Source organism: Camelina sativa, chromosome 4 (assembly GCF_000633955.1).
Source record: "Camelina sativa cultivar DH55 chromosome 4, Cs, whole genome shotgun sequence".
Lineage (NCBI taxonomy): Eukaryota > Viridiplantae > Streptophyta > Magnoliopsida > Brassicales > Brassicaceae > Camelina > Camelina sativa.
This window is the reverse complement of record NC_025688.1, coordinates 25,233,094-25,248,832: the sequence shown is the minus strand read 5'-3', so window position 1 is coordinate 25,248,832 and position 15,739 is coordinate 25,233,094. Positions and strand designations below refer to the sequence as shown.

Genomic DNA, 15,739 nt, shown 5'->3' with positions numbered 1-15,739 from the left:
TGATAAATCATCATCTGCTAAGTTTATAAGTTGTAGATATATGGATCAGGAAAGCAATCCAAAATTTCGAAACCCTCACAATCTTTTGTTTTTTTTTGTTTCATGTTTTGGATTCTTTTCCAATAAACAAATATTTGATATTTTTGAAAATTTAAAATATCTTATAGGTTCCAGCAATTATTAATCTTCAGCAGAAAATACTTATAAAAATTCATAATAGAATATTTAATCAAACACATAATAGTAAATTTGATTATGCAGCGACGTCATACATTCATTATCGAGGCCAATCGTCCAAGAATCTCGGATGAGACTTCAGAGGTATCAGTAGCGTCCATATTTCGGCATAAGAAAATTATAACAACCGGTTGTCCAATAATATATTTTAGTTTTTGTTTAGTTTTCCAATAATAGTGAAGTGATCACACATATGTAAACGTATGGTTTTAAACTTTTAATAGTCAAAAGAAAATAAAATAGAAAATATGTATGACGCCATTTTCAACCCATCATATTCATATCTCACAAAAGATTCGAATATGGTGAAGAACATGGATGATGAGCCTGCAGAATACTGAATTAAAACTTAACGTCACGACTCAACATTTGTTTATTTTCATCAAAATGACTTTAGTTACTTTGGAAAAAGGTTGCAAGCTAGACAAAACTTTTTAAGAGACTGGGAATTTCAAAATTGCTATACTATAAGAGTTATTTATACCTTTGTATTTCTCATATATTTAGATTACACTTGTGGGATCTAGACGAACTAACTAATCAAGGTTTAAAAAATTACGTGAAGTCAATAAATATATTAAAACGAAGAAAAAACATATAGGGTACACGTACTGACCAAATATTTTATAGTTTGGACAACATTATAGGTACACGAAATACCATTTTTAATAACTCGAGAAGTGGCCAACGTGCCGAAACACTCCAGCTGGAATAACATGTGGAGAAGCAACAATGTCGATGCGTATTCAAATTAATTATTATCCACACAAACAAACAAACAAAAAGAGCTGCAACAAATCTTTCTTCTTATAATAATAAAACAACACAGGAATCAAAGTTCGAGATTGAATTTTGTTTGGCATATTCTTGTAGTTATATGTAACGCTTACATAATTAATTATACTCCTAAGTTCGCAGGAAAATCCTTTAATTCCACAAAAGTAGTCATACATCGAAAGTACGAAGAGTAGGCCAATTACAAACATTAATCGGACTGAACTATATCTTCAAATACATTGGTCCAATACTCTTTTGTCAAATTTATATATTATGGGATAAGTTTAATAAACAGAGTTGGGATGCAAGACTCCAGTTCTATTATATTGTCCAGTAGTTGGTAGCGCTTAGAGTGATTAATTAAGACTTTAATGGAGAAAATGTTCCCAAAACTCTTTGAGCGAATGGGCTTTATTTATATCTACCTGATGCCCGTGAATTGTTTTTTTTTTGTCGGCCGAATCAAGCCCACCAAAGTTTATACAAACTAGTAAATATATTCACAAGCAATCACCTAAAAGCTATTTCATGTCATGAATTGAAATCTAGAACTAACATCATTTGTTGTAAACTTGTAACTATTTTACATCAATATTAAAAATAATATGTATAATTTATATATTTTTAAAAAATTATAAGAGAATTTTGGAAATATTGAAACTGAGATATATAAGAAAATAATTAAATTACGTAAAGCACCAACGGCAGCAAATATATAGAACGACTACATATTTTTTTTATGGACACAAAGTATATAATTACAAACATTTTTAAAAAAAATTTAGATATTTCCTTTCCGTATACTAATTGGCTTCGAAAGCAATAAATTTCTTGTTCAGTTATTTTCATAGTTAGGATCTGAAGGCAATCTTGAGCACGTTTAATATCATTTTTTTTTAAAGTAGTTAATAACTTCGTAACCTATAATAAGAAACTCTACTTAAATTTCTATTTTTGTTTACTATCTAATTAAGATACTTAATTGCTGGTCAAACGAGAAAAGCCATTATCTAAATCATAGAAAGTTCAAGTGGTGCTACTTAAATCTAGACTAGTAGAATTACATAAATATAATTTCAATTACGTAACAAGAAATGAAAATTATTTATTGTTGTTTAAATTTGTCGTCTAACTTGCAGAAATATTATCTCTGATAATCTATTTATAGATTAACTCTGAATTTCACTAAAATTTAATCTGAATTTCACTAAAATTTAATCTGAATTGAATTTGTCCAACTTGCAAAAAAAAAATAAGGGGACAACACGTTTTAAGAGATGACTTTCAAGTTTCAACAACGAATTTATCTGAATTTTTATATTGAATGACGATGTGGACAAAGAATACTAAATTCAACGAAGGAAACCAAACGAGATCATCAGTTAAGATTGAAAATTTGGGATCAGGGGTCAAAACAAAGATGGATACCTAAATTTACACCACAGCCTTACCAAGGATCAGGTCAACTCTTTGGAAGTTAAGATCAAATACACTTCACGGAATGACAATGTTCGATATGAATTGAGTTGACTCAGACCATCTATTTTAAAATTATAAAACTATTTAATTAATCAACCGCCTGATGAAATGATTTGAGTACTACTTTATCAATTTTAAGCTTAGGGTGAAAATGTGTAAGTCCATTATTCTAGTAAACTCATGACTTCGAGAGAAATTAACTTCTTTTTCTTGGCCCGTAGTTTAAAAGAATAATGCGTGTTAAAAGCCTTAAATGATACCAAGAAATAAAACCCCCTAAAATCAATAATTGCTATTGTATCTTCTTTATAATAAAACAGAAGTACACATCATTGTTTTGTAGACTATATAATTTTAATAAGTTAGTTACAAATAGGTTATACATTAATTGATAGCTTAATTAGTTACAAATATGTTATACCAAAAATCTTAAAAAGAATATTCTAAAGAATCATATCATCTAACTTACCATATTAATTTCTTTTATTAAATTATTCATCAAATAAAATCTAATGATATCTAACGTAACATATTAATTTGTTAATTATCATTATAATTTACCTCTAATTTTTATATATGAGTCTATTTTGTGAAAAAAATAAATTATCATATTATTTATTATAATTAAAAAATAGTTTTATTTCCGGATATACCATAAATTGAATTAAAAAAAATATAAATTGTTCAATCTATAAAATATTCAAGATTTAGTAATATTATTCTTTAAAAATAATATCTATTGAATTAAAATTTTACTGAGTAACATGTCAAAATTTGAATATTTAAATTTAATTTCATATTTTTTGTTGAATTTTATAATTTTATATAATATAATGAACTTTAAATGATTTATTTTGAAATATTTTTAATATATTGAAACTTGATATAAAAGTTAGAAACTATAAACACTCTAAATTTATTTGTTATAACAATGTCAATAATATGAAAGAATTTCAAGAAACCAAGTATATTAAAACAAAAAAGTATAACAACATATTAAAGAGAATTTCTTACTAATGCTCATTTTTTGATACCCCTTTTTTAAAATGTCTCTTCTTGTGGCTATTTTTAATTTTACCTTTTCCTTTGTTTTTGAGAATGCCCCTATATTAAATTACTCATAATAAAATAACTCGCTTTTAAAAAACCAAATTTACAAAATTATGTCTTATAATGACATTCAAGTCATGATGTAGAATATATATTATTGAAATAACTTCACATATATAACTTAATACAACATATTACAATTTTATTTTAAAATATAAAATATATAAAATTTTGCATAAAATAAAATTTAACCAGTGTTATAGCACGAGTACTTATCTAGAATCGTAAACAATATAAAACTTACAAAATAGGTGTCTTCTTTCAAACTATCATATTTAGCATATGATTTTATTGCATAAAGTTTTATCCAAAAAACTTTTAAAAACAATCACATAAATTATATTTTATATAAAATTACAATATAAATAAAATGAATTTCAACCGTGCTCGCACGCGCACGGATCTTAATCTAGTTAAATACTAAAATGTACCACTAAATAATTAAAAATGGAATAGTAGTATTATTATTGTTAGTTTACTTAGAAAAAAGAAAAAGAAAAAGTAAATTTGTTAGAACCCTAGTCGGATTAGTCAGATCAAAATGACAATTATGGCCATTGTATTAATTTGGTAATTGTTCCATCGAGATTGGATCAAAAGCCTTATGGGAATAAAGTAGAAAGAAGATTTTAATGATTATAAATCGTAAAAACCGTTAGTGAGTGTTTTCTTTCTTTAGTCACCTTGCGTATCAAGTCCTCTATCTCTATATAAGCCACTGATAACTTTTATATAACTAATCAAGAAAGCCAGACCTATGATTATTTTAAGAAACTATTATCATAGTCAAACCGATGTACGTTTTTTTAATTTCATAAACAAACCCATGTACTTCCAGTTCCAGCTTTTGGTTAAGTTTGACTTAACTATAATTAAGTTTCACCTCACGTTTTAGATAGAATTTGATCCAATGTTTTTTATTTTTCGCTTGAAAATAAAATTTCGATTTCATCGATCTGGTCGTATGAAGAAAAAGTTGCATATCTTCATCGGTAGCGCAACTACATGTGTGAAAAAGTGTAACTGTAAATTTTTTAACAATCGAATAACTAGACCACCTTGCTTGGGTTCCCTAATCACAATTTTTTGTTTTGTTTATAATGGTTTGATTTTTAGTATTCAATACATCACAGTATTTATGGAAATCAATATCTCAACATCTTATCAATGATATATGGTCCAACCAACATACCTAACTATGTCCAGACTCCGGATGAATAGTCGTCCAACCTTTAACACACGACATTACGTACAACACTGCAATTTTGTGAATTTTCCAAAAGAAGGAAAAGTTTAATTTAAGAAAGTATATAAGTTTAACTTCATACACATAAATCATACTGCAACCTGTCACAAGAATGAACTCATTACGTAACTTTTTTGGCTACAAACAAGTTACTAAGAACTTTTCTTTTTAATTAATCTTTTTCAACACTAGTTAATAAGGCCATGTTTATAGGGAGAACACATGGGGTGTTCTTAGATATTTTAAAAATGAAAATAATTGAATAGTGGACTTAAGATCAGGCTCACTGATCTTATTCTAGAACTGTTCTTGGGCCTGATCTTAAGTCCACTATTCAATTATTTTCAGTAGTCGGATTAGTTGTGACGTGTCTCTTTCGGATTGGTTGAAAATATATGGAATAAATTTGGACATTAATCTATGTATTAATTAAATAAAATGTTTGTCTTGTTTAATTAATTAAGTAATATGTTTGTTTGTTTTTTTTAAAAATTTTATTTACAATGTTTTTTTTTTGTTTCATAAAAATATGGCATTGTATTTTGAATTTTAGTAAAAGTTTTATAAGTTTGCAATTAAAATGTTATTTTATAAATTTTTATAATTGTAATATGTTTAAGAATATTAATAAACATTATATTATTAAATAGTATTAAACATTCTTAAATTTTTTATTAAACATTAATCTATGTATTTATTAAACATTCTTAAATTTCTATAAGAATATTATATTATTAAATATTAAGATCTTAAACATGTTCTCCCAATAACTAACTTTTTAACAAAAGTTCTTAACTACTGATCTTACATTATTTTCACAATATTTATACTTTAAAAACACCCTAAACTGATTTTCCTGTAAACATGCCCTAAGAAGAACCAAGAATATAATTAATTGAATATTAATAATTATATGACCGCTAGTTTCACCTCGGTTAACGCTTGGCCGCTGTTTTATTCCCAAAAATAAATAGATAAACTGGTTCATCTAGCTACATGAATAAGTTTCACAGTATAAGCTTTTTTTCTTATCCGAATTTTTACATTTAACTTCATTCAGTAAATTTATAATAACTCCCACAAATCATTTCTTTGATCAATTCATAATGTATAAATAATGATGAATGCGCCTCATGAACAAGTTTTCGGTCTTTATCAAAACGACCGAGAAAACTACATTTAAAATTGAAAAAATTGTTTTGAGGTATGCGATAACAAGTGGTAGCTAGGTTCACACGGCGTTACCAGTCTCCTTAGGCCACTTCATCTCAACTCGTTATCTTTGAATTAGTCAAAAGTCTTCGTTCCATTATTTTTCTAATAAATAATTGCGGCCTTCACTTGTTTGACTTTCATTTATTCTCTTTGAGAATAAGTAACAACGCATGTATATTACATACGCATCTTGTTTTCTTGTAACATATATATAGACACATAACCGAAACAAAATATCTCATTAATCTCTTTCTCCTTTTCCCCTTATAGATAAAACTTGTGAAACCCTAAAAGCTAATCTATCTTAGAAACTAGCTAGACTTTTGGAGTAGTTTAGTGATGGCGATAAAAGAGCGATCACTGGAGGAGACACCAACATGGGCTATTGCTGTTGTTTGCTTCGTTCTCCTTTTCATTTCCATCTTGATCGAATATTTCTTGCACTTTATTAGTCACGTACGTGTATATATCTCTCCTTCACTTTTCCATTTTTAGGAGAAATATATGCAATTCAAATCTTACTTTCTCTAGTCTTTTTGCATAATGAAGTACATATTAAATTAATTAATTACTACACAACTTAAATCATTTTTTCATTCTTCTATTCTGACTTACTGTAGTGGTTTAAAAAGAAGCACAAGAAAGCTTTACATGAAGCTCTTGAAAAGGTTAAAGCAGGCAAGTTCACTTTTCTATCATTGGAGGACCAATTTTTATAGGTTCCCAAACTAACTTTTTTCTTTTCTGGATTGTCATGAAAATAGAATTGATGCTACTGGGATTCATATCGCTTCTATTGGTGGTATTGCAAGATCCAGTCTCTCAAATTTGCATTCCAAAAACAGTTGCTAAAACTTGGCATCCTTGTAGCCACGAACAAGAAATCGCTAAATACGGTAAAGATTATGTCGACGATGGCCGCAAAATTCTTGAAGACTTTGACTCCACCGACTTTTATAGTCCTCGCCGAAGTTTAGCCACCAAGGGTTATGACAAATGCGCAGCGAAGGTATGTTTTATTATTTTAGATATAGACCCTCTATTTTTTCCAGGTTTTGGTTTAAAATCTTATTTATTTTTATTTGTTTTATCTTTTCCAGGGGAAAGTAGCATTAGTATCTGCATATGGTATCCACCAGCTGCATATTTTCATCTTTGTGCTCGCTGTTTTTCATGTTCTCTACTGCATTATAACCTATGCTTTGGGGAAGACCAAGGTACATACATGATCTTCTCTATACACTTTACACAAGTTCAAATGTATATGCGTAATTTTGTGATATATAAATATGGATATGTAATCTGCAGATGAAGAAATGGAAGTCATGGGAGAGAGAGACCAAAACAATTGAGTACCAATATGCCAATGGTATGTTCATACATACCACCCATTATCTGATCGCCATAAGAGTTTTATTTTTGTAGTTGTAGTCAAAGAAAACCAAAATACATTAGTAAAAAAATTGATATTATTTTTAAAGAAAGACTGAATAAAATACTATCTTCGGTGGTTGACTTTGGGAAAACGTTAACATCATGATCGCATCAGTCGAATTTATTTATTCATCCATATCTCAAGTTAGTTTAGTTCAATGATTAGTTGTTTATTTCATAGACTTAGAAAACTTATAAGATTATCCAATGACACACCGCCTTTTGTTTGACTCATGAATAAACAATTTAACGCAAGAAAGTACCATCATTTTTTTTACATAACTATATATGTACGTTATGTCTTATCTGAATTAATTTATTTGATTCAATTGATTCATTTAACTATTATAGACCCAGAGAGGTTCAGATTCGCAAGAGATACATCGTTCGGACGTAGACATTTGAATATTTGGAGCAAGTCTACCTTTACCCTCTGGATTGTAAGTTTTCGTTTTTTATTTATTTATTTTTTTCTATAATTTGGTTAAAAATTGACAACAAAACTTATGGATAAATCGGGGCATGCATGCAGACATGTTTCTTCAGACAGTTCTTTGGATCAGTGACAAAAGTGGATTATCTTACACTAAGACATGGCTTTATTATGGTAAGTAATCATTACAATTAAAATCTTAGCCAGGTTTTTTGCTTCTAAATGTTGATTACTTAATTAATCCAATGGCTGAATTGGTGCAGGCGCATTTGCCAGCAGGAAGTGCAGCTCGTTTCGATTTCCAAAAATACATTCAAAGGTCTTTGGAAGAAGATTTCAAGGTGGTTGTGGGTATAAGGTACAGTCCTTTATTAAAAATAAAAACCATTAATATTTTTTTTCAATAATATATCTAATCTTCCACGATACTATTAAATATCATCTGATTAACTTACTTGTTCACATCTTTGTGTGAATGCAGTCCACTGATATGGTGCATTGCTGTCTTATTCTTATTGACCAATACACATGGTTTGTCTCTATCATTTCATTTCGTTTGTCTCTATGGTTTGACTAAGTAACAATGAAAAATTATTAACATCAATTTTTTTTTCAAATTAAAATAGGATGGAATTCATATCTTTGGCTGCCCTTCATCCCCTTGCTTGTAAGCAATAAACACTTTTTAACTTCAAAGTCTTCAATTTATTAATTATGTATAGTTGTGAACAAATAATAATTGTATTATATTGGATGGTGTGAATTGAAGGTGATATTGGTAGTAGGAGCAAAACTTCAAATGATAATATCCAAGTTAGGATTAAGGATTCAAGATAAAGGAGATGTGGTTAAAGGAGCTCCCGTGGTTGAACCGGGTGATGATCTCTTTTGGTTTGGTCGTCCTCGTTTCATTCTCTTTCTAATTCACTTGGTTCTTTTCACGGTATACTTTAATTTATTTATTTACTCTTAATCATGTATGTATTTACTCATTTTTCTAACTTTTTTTTTTATCTATTTGATTTTTTTAAACTCTTTAATTTAATTTTCTCCTCTTACAGAATGCATTTCAACTGGCTTTCTTCGTTTGGAGCACTGTAAGCAATAATAATCTAACCTTTTTTTTTTCAGTTTTAATATGATTTTAACAAATGAATGATATTTTGATCTTGGAATTAATGTTGCAGTACGAATTCACACTCAGAAACTGCTTTCACCACAGAACCGAAGATATTGCAATTAGGATCAGCATGGGGTTTGTTAACTTCCTCAACTATATATGGTGTACCTAAACTATTATCTTATATTTTGTACGTTAACATATAATTTCTTCTTGTTGTATACGGCAGGGTATTAATACAAGTTCTATGCAGCTACATCACTCTACCTCTCTATGCTCTTGTTACTCAGGTACAACTTACAAATCTAAATTGATACACGTCATGTTTGAAACTATCAAGCGCTTGCCACAAACTTTTAATATAGAAATATGTAAATTGTCCGGATTTATTGAGTTTCCAATCATTAAAACCAATTACTTAGTAATAACTCAAAATTAATTGGTTTTCTATTAGGATTTTTCTAACACTAAAACGTTATGTGATTGCAGATGGGAACTTCAATGAGGCCGACCATATTTAACGATAGGGTAGCCAATGCTTTGAAGAAATGGCACCACACCGCCAAGAAACAGACGAAGCATGGACACTCGGGATCTAACACACCTCAGTCGAGCCGTCCTACTACGCCAACACATGGCATGTCACCGGTGCATCTCCTCCACAACTACAATCACCGCAGCATCGACCAACAAACCAGCTTTACTGCCTCTCCTTCTCCTCCTAGATTCTCTGATTTTAGCGGCCATGGCCATGGCCATCATCATTTCTTCGACCCTGAATCACAGAATCACTCTTACCAGCGTGAGATCACAGATTCTGAATTCAGCAATAGTCATCAACCCCAAGCTGACGTTGCAAGCCCTGTTAGAGAAGAGATGCAGATTATTGAACACGTCAAGGTTGATATGCCTGAATTTACGTTCAAGAAGTAATAGGAACCTCACTATACTTTTTAACATGCGCCTGTTCATTCTTTGTAAATGATATAATCTTGAGAATGAACACTTCTCTTATTTCTTTGTCTTTTCTTTTTTTCTGTAATGATTTTTTGCTGTAAGTTCCAAGGTCAAAACGTTTATGATGCNAATTCAGCAATAGTCATCAACCCCAAGCTGACGTTGCAAGCCCTGTTAGAGAAGAGATGCAGATTGTTGAACACGTCAAGGTTGATATGCCTGAATTTACGTTCAAGAAGTAATAGGAACCTCTCTATAATTTTTAACATGCGCCTGTTCATTCTTTGTAAATGATATAATCTTGAGAATGAACACTTCTCTTATTTCTTTGTCTTTTTTTTTTTTCTGTAATGATTTTTTGCTGTAAGTTCCAAGATCGAAACGTTTATGATATATTATATCATCATACTAGTAAACAGATTTTTCATCTAGTTAACTTATAATGCCCCACTTGCATTTTAAAGGTTCTAAAGCAGAGAAAAGGATTGCTACAAATGGTGGAGGTATTTTATGATGTGTTCTTGAAGCAGAGAAAAGGAATTTTAACATTATGCATCAGAAGATATGATTGTCTGATAGTATTAGATATCGAACAACTCTAGACACTAATATCTTTAGTCTTTCTATGAAATCTCTCGCCCTCTTTACTAAGGAACCCTTTGTTTGGGTCTTGACAACAATATACAGCGTTGTTGACAACACTAATTACTCATAATCATTCGTTGCACACACTATAGTTTTATGTTGATAATCTCACCTTTTTAATAGAGTATGATCACACTCGTGATCATTAGTGGGCATGATATTAAACAATACATGAAAACCGTATACACATCATATAAGTCGACTTCATTTGTGCAAGCCTGTCCCCAACGTATGTTATCATACCATTATACCCAAAAAGAAAAGATGTTATAGTAGCGTTTTTGTTAGTGCCATAGAAAAAATTTAGAGCTTTTTGTACAGTGTGATATTGATTAGGTGAGATTGATTTAGATAGATGACTCAAGATAGTTTGGTGTTTCTCCGGTATCTTATACACAGAGAAGCGATCTACAATCTTCAAAGCAAAAGCTGATTAGCTATGTAATAATATAAATCATTGTGTGTCGTTAAGCAAAAGCTGATTAGATCATGTGGTTCATGATTGTTGTCGTCTATGATCTTTATTACGATGGTCAATTTTTAACGGACGCACCACAAGATTGACTTTAATTGTAAAAAAAAAAAACATTTTCTGTTTTCTATTTATCATTAGGTAAAACGGAGTTTTAAAACGTTATATGAAACAAATTATACTTTACAACTTTAGCATTCAAATCTTTTTCCTGCAATTTCTAGAAAAAGAAAAAAAATTTTGACAAACTAGTTAAAAGAAAATGGAAGCTGTGATGAAGCATGAATTAAGGGGTTATGACTTAAGGGTGAAAAGGAGATGTAGTAGTAGTGCACGTGTGACCCCAAAACCTCATCATCATTATTAATCGCACAAGGAGGGGAGTATTGTAAATCAAATGTTTTCATCATACTACTCTCATCATAGCTTCTTTTTTCTTCCCATCTTATTCTATTTTGAGTATTTCAAATCTACGGAATTCTTATAAAAAAAATGTAAATACCTGCAAAAAAGGTATACTAGAAGGCTTTATTCTACCAATTATAAACGTACTAATATCTTTCAAAAAAATAATATTTTATATTAATATCACATTATATAGTTATTAAATATATAATAATTACTTCAATTTATGGATTTTTAAGAAATTTATTTACATAATTTATAATTTTCTGATTTGTGTTTTTTATTTGTTTATAATTAGGAAAAAAAAATCTCCGTGGTATTGACAATTAGAGAAGCTTTTCCAAAATAAAGAAAACAAATTGTTGGATCAGTTTAAACTTAGAAATTGGGTTTGAATATAAATTAGACTCATTAACAAAGAAAAAAGAAAAAAAAAAACAAAATTGGTATAGTGAAGATACACTGCTAAACCAAATCCCATAACCCAATACGGTTTATGGAATCCAGACATCCAGTTTTGCATAAATGCAAATCCAAACATCAATACCGTCTGGAAACTCAGAAACAGACTTGGAAAGCTTCTCAAGTTTAATAACGATCCACTTCGACAGTTTCACAAGTTGCGTAAAGATCCACTTAACAAACTCAGAGACAGAGTTCCACAGCTTACCAAAAGTCGTAGAGATCCAATTAACCGCAACAACAACGAATGCTTTTCTTCTTGAACAAAAGGATACATGGATCAAAGGATGATAAACAAAAGGATACATGGATCAAAGAATGCTCTTCTTGTTGAACAATCAAGAGAAAAACAACTAGGTAAAATAGATCTATATAATTGGAACGATATTTGCATTAAAAGCCGATCTGGTTATACTTAACCATAATTTTGTAAAATCATGATCCACATGGATCAAAGGATGATAAACAAAAGGATACATGTCACAAATGTTTTATTCAAAATCATATCGATCTTTAAGAAAATCAAAATACATGTATCCTTTCTTTGTTTATCATAATTTTGTAAAATCATGATCCACATGGATCAAAGGATGATAAACAAAAGGATACATGGATCAAAGAATGCTCTTCTTTCTTTGTTTTTTCCTTTTTTTCTGTAATGATTTTTGCTTCTAGTTCCAAGATCGAAACGTTTATGATATATTATATCATCATACTAGTAAACAGATTTTTCATCTAGTTAACTTATAATGCCCCACTTGCATTTTTTTAGGTTCTAAAGCAGGGAAAGGGTTGCTACAAATGGTGGAGAGCATTCTATTATGTGTTCTTGAAGCAAAGAAAAGGATTTTTAACATTATGCATCGGAAGATATGATTGTCTGATAGTATTAGATATGGAACAACTCTATACACTAAAATCTTTAGTCATTCTATGGAATCTGTCTCCCCCTTCCTAAGGAACCCTTTGTTTGGGTCTTGACAAGAATATACATTAGATGCTCTGGTCATGTGTCACTGTGAGATGTTCAGGTACGAAGTGCGACTGGAGCAGACATAGATAAGTAGTTGATGTAACCTTCAGAGACTGAGATCACAAACCGATGACAAGCAAGAGCAGTAGTGGTGAGAGACATGACAAAGGAAGTCCAGCATAATCTGAGCATCAAGACTCGGTCACTTTTTGCAGATTCCAGTATCTTTCTTAGTATCACTCTAACACGTTTGTCGCTGATTAGAATCTTGAAGTCTTGGACTGTAATGTTGATTCCTGAAGATGCTGGTGGGTCTGGAAGAGAAACGAATTTAAGGGATTGAACTCTGAGGATTCCGACCATCCATTGGTACATGGTATTTGCAATCGTAGTGCAAAGTTTCTGGCGGATGACATGTGCCTCTCTTGAAATAAATGTCTGGATCAGTGAAGTTCCGTTCTGTTTATCAAAGCAGAGAACCATACCAAGTTTTATTATTTGAAGATCAATTTCCTCAGATTAAAGATAATTCGACTCAAAACCACAAATTAAAGCCAACATAGGGAAATATCATCACTTATAACAACAGATATGATGATCATAACGAGAAAAGAACTTATACCCTGTTTAAGTTGTTAAAGACTAATCTATGAGGCCAGAGAACTGGCAAAAGGATGGGAATAATAGCATTAAGAATGTAGAAACTAACCGCAGCCATCAAGAGTCTTCTAAGAACCACACCGTTTTCGGATGCCAAAAGTCTCAAGACCGAACTTACATTGTCAGCATCTTTGTCCGTTAGATTGGAACTACTATCATCAGAAGTTTCATCCCTTGATAACGTTACCAGTGACGATTGTTTCCTAGAGAAAGTATAAAACAATTTCTTATACAGAGACGTAGAATACAAGATAGTGAACTATAAAGAGGAAATAAATACGACAGGAGTTGCAAGTAAAGATCATTCAATATTTCAATATCTAATCATTAGCAGTCAAAGCTACTTTAGATGCCTATTACTTGCTCTCTGTTGTGAGCCATGTGACTGCTTGTAACTAAATTGCAGTCACACAATTCGGAAATATATTGATCTAATTCTTCTGTAATTTAACGATGGTTCTCTGTTGCTGACCTCAAGAAAGTACTTAAAACTTAGAAGAGACCCTGGGGCACAAAGTTCTCATCTTTGCCATATTACCTAGCAACCCCCACTTTATCCAGCAGAGCTATAAGATAACTAGACATAATTCAAACATCTAATTCACTATACCTTGTAGAACTTTTACTCAGGAAAAGGGCAACCCTCTCCCATCGGAATTCCTTCTTTCGGTTAAGGACTGCCTACATATACCATCAGAAGTTAATTAGTTTATCCAGTCTACCTAAGAGATATAATCTTTCTCTTTCACATTGAACGAATGAATGCACAATGAAAATCAATTAGTGCAAATTCCAAAAATGATTCATAACTGAATTCCCAGATGTACTAGAACTGATATAAAAAGTATTCTCTGCAATTTAGCTTTATGGACGTGAAATAAAAAATTTCCATCTTATTTTGCTGTGAAATCTAAAAAGTCACTTAATAGCATTAGAAACTGAGTAATACCGAATGAAGAATTTTCGTTGTTGCGGCTGAATTTTCCGTGATGAGTTTTTGAACCACAAAAGGGTATGCAGCCTCAAATGTCTTAAAATTTGGATCTCCAGCTGCAGCCAGACCTGGTAAGACATGAATAGAACGCTGATAACTATTTTAACGGAACTAGGATATAAGCCAACAAAAAGAATGATACAAAATGCCAAGTAATGGAAACAAATTAAATTATATGAAGTCATCCATGATAATCTAACATCAATTCCTGGATAGAATTCATTGTTTATCTATCACAGCCATATAACAAACAGGCACCACGTTAAAAAAAATATAAGTTAACGATGACCATACATAATACACGATCCATGCAGATGCAGATACCAGCTCAAAAGGCGAAAGTTCTCCGAATACTCAATACATGCTTTTAATGGTATTCTATTTGATCAATCAAACAATGAATCAAGGATTCAATCACAAGTACCTTCCAAGCAAGCAAGAGAACGGAGGACAAGTGTGAAGTATGGTGGCATGCGTAGCTGATACTTCAGGGCCACTTTGACTATTTTACTAAGCACCTTGAAAATTAGAAAGATGGGAAGAAAAATTAGCGAATCCAATAGTACGCATTCAGAAGATAAAAGTATAACAATTGTAGATCGGTTGCATTCTCCCATCCCATGTACGAGCTACAAGATAAAATCTGCTAAAACATATGAGTGCAGAAGGATCTTCCTACCATCCTAGCAATTTAAAGTACCTAGGAACAAGGATACTAACACAGAGAAGAATGTAAAAGAACTGCAAGAAAGAAAAACTCTTCTAATCAGGTATACTGCTATAGTTAAAGGTCAAAAATATAAACATATTTGCCTCTCTAATGGAGACGAAATTTATGACCTATTCCTGTAAGTTCTGGCATTCAGGTTCTGCTACTTACCCTAACATTGTTCGTTGAGCTAAAGAGCCCTCCACATTCCGAACTCTTAGATAATCTTAGTCCTTCTTGTTAGGGTAGGCTTATAAAGAACTAGGGTGTCTTTGGGGTAGATATTCCACGTAAATATGTTTTTGTCAATGAAGTTGCACTAACAGTTTTTGAAATACATGTCTCACCTTGGTGAACTCGATATCAGGAATCCCGTTTTTAAGTTCAACCTCTCCCAATGCATATTCCAGA

At 31.0% G+C, this 15,739-nt stretch overlaps 2 protein-coding genes across 3 annotated transcripts in view; one reads left to right on the top strand and one right to left on the bottom strand.

Moving 5' to 3' along the window:
• On the top strand, positions 6,289 to 10,411 carry LOC104782371 (MLO-like protein 12). 2 transcript variants are annotated; one of them, XM_010507285.2, is made up of 16 exons: positions 6,289 to 6,520; positions 6,685 to 6,742; positions 6,829 to 7,073; positions 7,165 to 7,281; positions 7,373 to 7,433; positions 7,850 to 7,938; positions 8,031 to 8,105; positions 8,195 to 8,289; positions 8,413 to 8,462; positions 8,558 to 8,598; positions 8,701 to 8,874; positions 8,993 to 9,028; positions 9,119 to 9,186; positions 9,281 to 9,341; positions 9,541 to 9,927; positions 10,194 to 10,411. In XM_010507285.2, the coding sequence occupies exons 1-16, from the start codon at positions 6,404 to 6,406 to the stop codon at positions 10,248 to 10,250; spliced, it is 1,731 nt and encodes a 576-aa protein (XP_010505587.1). In that variant the 5' UTR covers positions 6,289 to 6,403; the 3' UTR covers positions 10,251 to 10,411. The 2 variants fall into 2 exon arrangements, with proteins under 2 accessions (XP_010505587.1, XP_010505586.1); XM_010507284.2 differs by lacking the exon at positions 10,194 to 10,411 and having other exon boundaries at positions 9,541 to 10,075.
• The window catches only part of LOC104784272 (uncharacterized protein slr1919-like), a 7,819-nt gene continuing 4,864 nt past the window's right edge, over positions 12,785 to 15,739 (bottom strand). Inside the window, exons 10-15 of the mRNA XM_010509321.2 lie at positions 15,676 to 15,739; positions 15,044 to 15,137; positions 14,575 to 14,687; positions 14,236 to 14,306; positions 13,675 to 13,828; positions 12,785 to 13,424 (exon numbers count right to left, since the gene is read on the bottom strand). Of these exons, the coding sequence (XP_010507623.1) occupies positions 13,020 to 13,424; positions 13,675 to 13,828; positions 14,236 to 14,306; positions 14,575 to 14,687; positions 15,044 to 15,137; positions 15,676 to 15,739 (901 nt within the window). The 3' untranslated portion in view covers positions 12,785 to 13,019. The remainder of the gene's footprint in view (positions 13,425 to 13,674; positions 13,829 to 14,235; positions 14,307 to 14,574; positions 14,688 to 15,043; positions 15,138 to 15,675) is intronic.

Excerpts from the sequence above, each read along its gene's own strand:
- LOC104782371 (XM_010507285.2), top strand. The coding sequence starts at position 6,404 with ATGGCGATAAAAGAGCGATCACTGGAGGAGACACCAACATGGGCTATT. Across the intron at positions 8,599-8,700 it reads TGCCCTTCATCCCCTTGCTT|GTGATATTGGTAGTAGGAGC; the intron begins GTAAGCAATAAA and ends TGTGAATTGAAG. Across the intron at positions 9,029-9,118 it reads CTTTCTTCGTTTGGAGCACT|TACGAATTCACACTCAGAAA; the intron begins GTAAGCAATAAT and ends TTAATGTTGCAG.